General features: G+C 39.6%; 1 protein-coding gene across 1 annotated transcript in view; it reads right to left on the minus strand.

The window, feature by feature from the left end:
- Positions 1-2,952, minus strand: part of LOC101857900 (myosin-G heavy chain) — a gene marked incomplete in the record, with an annotated part of 28,656 nt that overhangs the window by 8,592 nt on the left and 17,112 nt on the right. The window contains 1 exon segment of the mRNA XM_013087486.2: positions 2,736-2,880. Coding sequence (XP_012942940.1) covers positions 2,736-2,880 — 145 coding nt within the window.

A 2,952-nucleotide genomic window follows, 5' to 3' on the forward strand; every position in this document is an offset into this window, starting at 1 on the left:
GAGAGAGAGAGAAGGCCATGGAAGGGGGGGGGTCATCCCCTGTCCACCAATATAAATATTATATTATCGCTTAAAACTAACACCGGTTGGCTGCTACAGGTCACATCCATTTGGGGTGGTGTAGTGTGCAGGAAATTTTCACCATTCTACACTGAACACATCATGAGTTCGAATCCAGTGTAGTAGCTCTTTTTCTGTTTTGGTGTTGTCTTTTTTGGTTAGTTTGTTTGGGGTTGTTTTTTTTTTGCTTTTTGTTGCTGTTTTAAAAAATATTTATTTTGGGTTTGTATCTAGTATGTTCGTCTGCCTGCTGGGATGCTGTATTAATCTCAGTCTGGATTGGCCAGAACAGGCAGACATCCCCCCCTCCCCCCGTCCCAATGATCAAAGTTGTGTTGACGTTGCATAAAATGGTTCAAATTATAGCTGAGATATATCACATTATTCCTGGCACAGAACTTGAAGGAAGAGAAGATAGCCGGGACTGACTGTTAGTTTAGTTAATAATATGTTTCGCTGGTATTGCGCCAACGAATCTGGTTTGCATCCCCGGATTTGGCTTATGGATGATTTTCTAGACTCTTTACTAACTTGTTTTTCTCATCTATGGGTAGGCTTTGACCTATGAGATATCACCTCTTAACCCATCCGTACGTCGTGTTTTACTATGGTACCCATACGACGTGTTATTCTCCGTGCTACCACTTTCCAAAGAGGAAATTTACTCGTTAATCCGACCCGTACGCTTTGCATAGCAGTCTATCAAAATGATTTTTTGAAAAATACTAAAAGTTTCAAAGAGATCTTCGTACTAGAAGTTTTTGTATAATGAGAAGAATGCAACCCCGGGGGTACTAAATAGGTTACACTAGCTGCGGACTAAGTCAAAACGAGTACTCAGTTAACCTCATACGACACCACACAGAAAAAATGTATGTTAAGGGAGGCAGTGTTTTGGAATGGCTAAAAGTATATCCCTCATCAGCCCCCCACCCTCCCAAAAAAAATCCCCCAAAAACTCAAACAAAAACAAAACAAAAACAAAAACCAACAAAGAACTTAACACCCCCTCCCCCCAAAAAAACCAAACCCCACTAAAAAACCCTCTAAAAACAACCAACAACCAAACAACAAAAACAACCTTTAATAAAATTAGGCAAACACGTCTTTACGTCTTTCCCTTATGAAATCAAAGGGACCTTAATATGGCAGCCCCACGGAGAGCAGAAACTGAGGATGACGTGCTTAATAGATCAAGTAAGTTGAATGGGGATGGGCTCAAGTTTACTTTTCTCATCAGTTTTTTCAGTAAGGGACGTAATCATGAAAAAAGACCAAAAGAATAAAACTTTACGGAGTTACTTTTCCTTACAATTTTGGGCGACCTCGTACTTCATCCTGTTCACCAAAGTTGAAAGAGCTGAAACTGGGCTCTTTATAATAGCCCAATAATAATTGTATATTTTCTTTGAGTAATGAAAAGTGCATCAACAATTTTACAGCCTTTGGGTGCAGGGATAAAAAGTAAGGCAAATGATTCTACAGTTTTTTTTTTTCCTTATCAGTGAGTGTCTTCGACTGTCTACTGGTACAAGTTTTCCACTCAGCCCAGGTTGGTCATGATAGGCATTAGAAGAAGCAGCCAGCCTCCGAAACCAAAAGACAGTAGGAGGGGTAGAGAAAGGGTATAAAAACACTGACTAATGCGTCACCCCCACTTTGTAACATTTACAATTAAAAATAAGAGTTGTAGACAATATACTTTGGACGTTATTGGCCACGCCTTTTTTTTTAAACAGTTGCAATAACAAAGGTTTATGACATATTGTCAGGCCAATGCCTTAATAGACTTAATAGATAGCACTTGTTTAGCTCAAATTTCCACTCAACAGGAAAGTCTATACACTATACAATCTATTCTATTACCCGAGTAGACCTGAGAGCACTACGAAACTATCTTAACTTCGTGGGAAGCATACAATGCACGCTGCCATATAGACGCTAAAACACTAACATACTGACAAGATCTTTTTCTGTCTATAGCCGGATACCCATTCTCACCTGGGTGAAGAGAGGAAAATTTGTGTAAAGCGCCATTCCCAAGGATCCAAAGTCGAGCTAGCAGCTCGAACCCCTGAACCAGTAATTTCGCTATTACGAACCAGGTAGCCTAACCGCTACATCACTCACACCGCTTAAACTATTGGCCACCCTTGTAAAATTGTATTATAAAATAGGCTGTGGACATTATCAATGATATCATTGGCCTTTATTGTAAATACTTACATTACAAAGGGTTATGACATATTGTCAGAAGTTGCAGACTTGTTGACCACCTTTGTACAATTTACAGTAAAATAAAGGTCATGAACATTATATTTTGGACGTAACTTTTCACTTTTAAAACACTTACAATATAAAAACTGGGGAAGAATCACAGAAATCGATGTACAGAAAAGTGGGAAGATAATTATGGAATAACATCAAGAGGCTAGCCCAGGATAGAGTAAAGTGGAAGGTGTTTGTCCGTGGCCTATACCTTGGTACATGGTGAGAAAGGCAATGATGATGATGACGACAGTATAAAAAAGGGTTATGACATAGTGTCGGACATTGCAGGCTTACTATTAGCCATCCTTGTAAAACTAACAATGATATAAAGGTCATAGACATTGCTATTTTAAACACTTCGAATAAAAAGGTCTAAGACATACTGTCGGTCGTTACAGACTCACTATTAGCCACACGTCTTTCGTTGTCCTCCGAGGACCGGTCACTGGTGTCTTCCTTGAGCTCTGAAGCTGGCCTGGACTGACCACCCAGTTTGTGACACACTTCGAATGCTTGGCCAATGGTCCTCACAATACGCATAGCCTGGCTCTGTGAATAGATAGAAAAGAAAGATTGTAGCTAAATAAAAAAGAGAGACAGGTAGCTTTAAAGAAAGACGGA

This window comes from Aplysia californica, unplaced genomic scaffold (assembly GCF_000002075.1).
Source record: "Aplysia californica isolate F4 #8 unplaced genomic scaffold, AplCal3.0 scaffold00593, whole genome shotgun sequence".
NCBI classification, from domain to species: Eukaryota; Metazoa; Mollusca; class Gastropoda; order Aplysiida; family Aplysiidae; genus Aplysia; species Aplysia californica.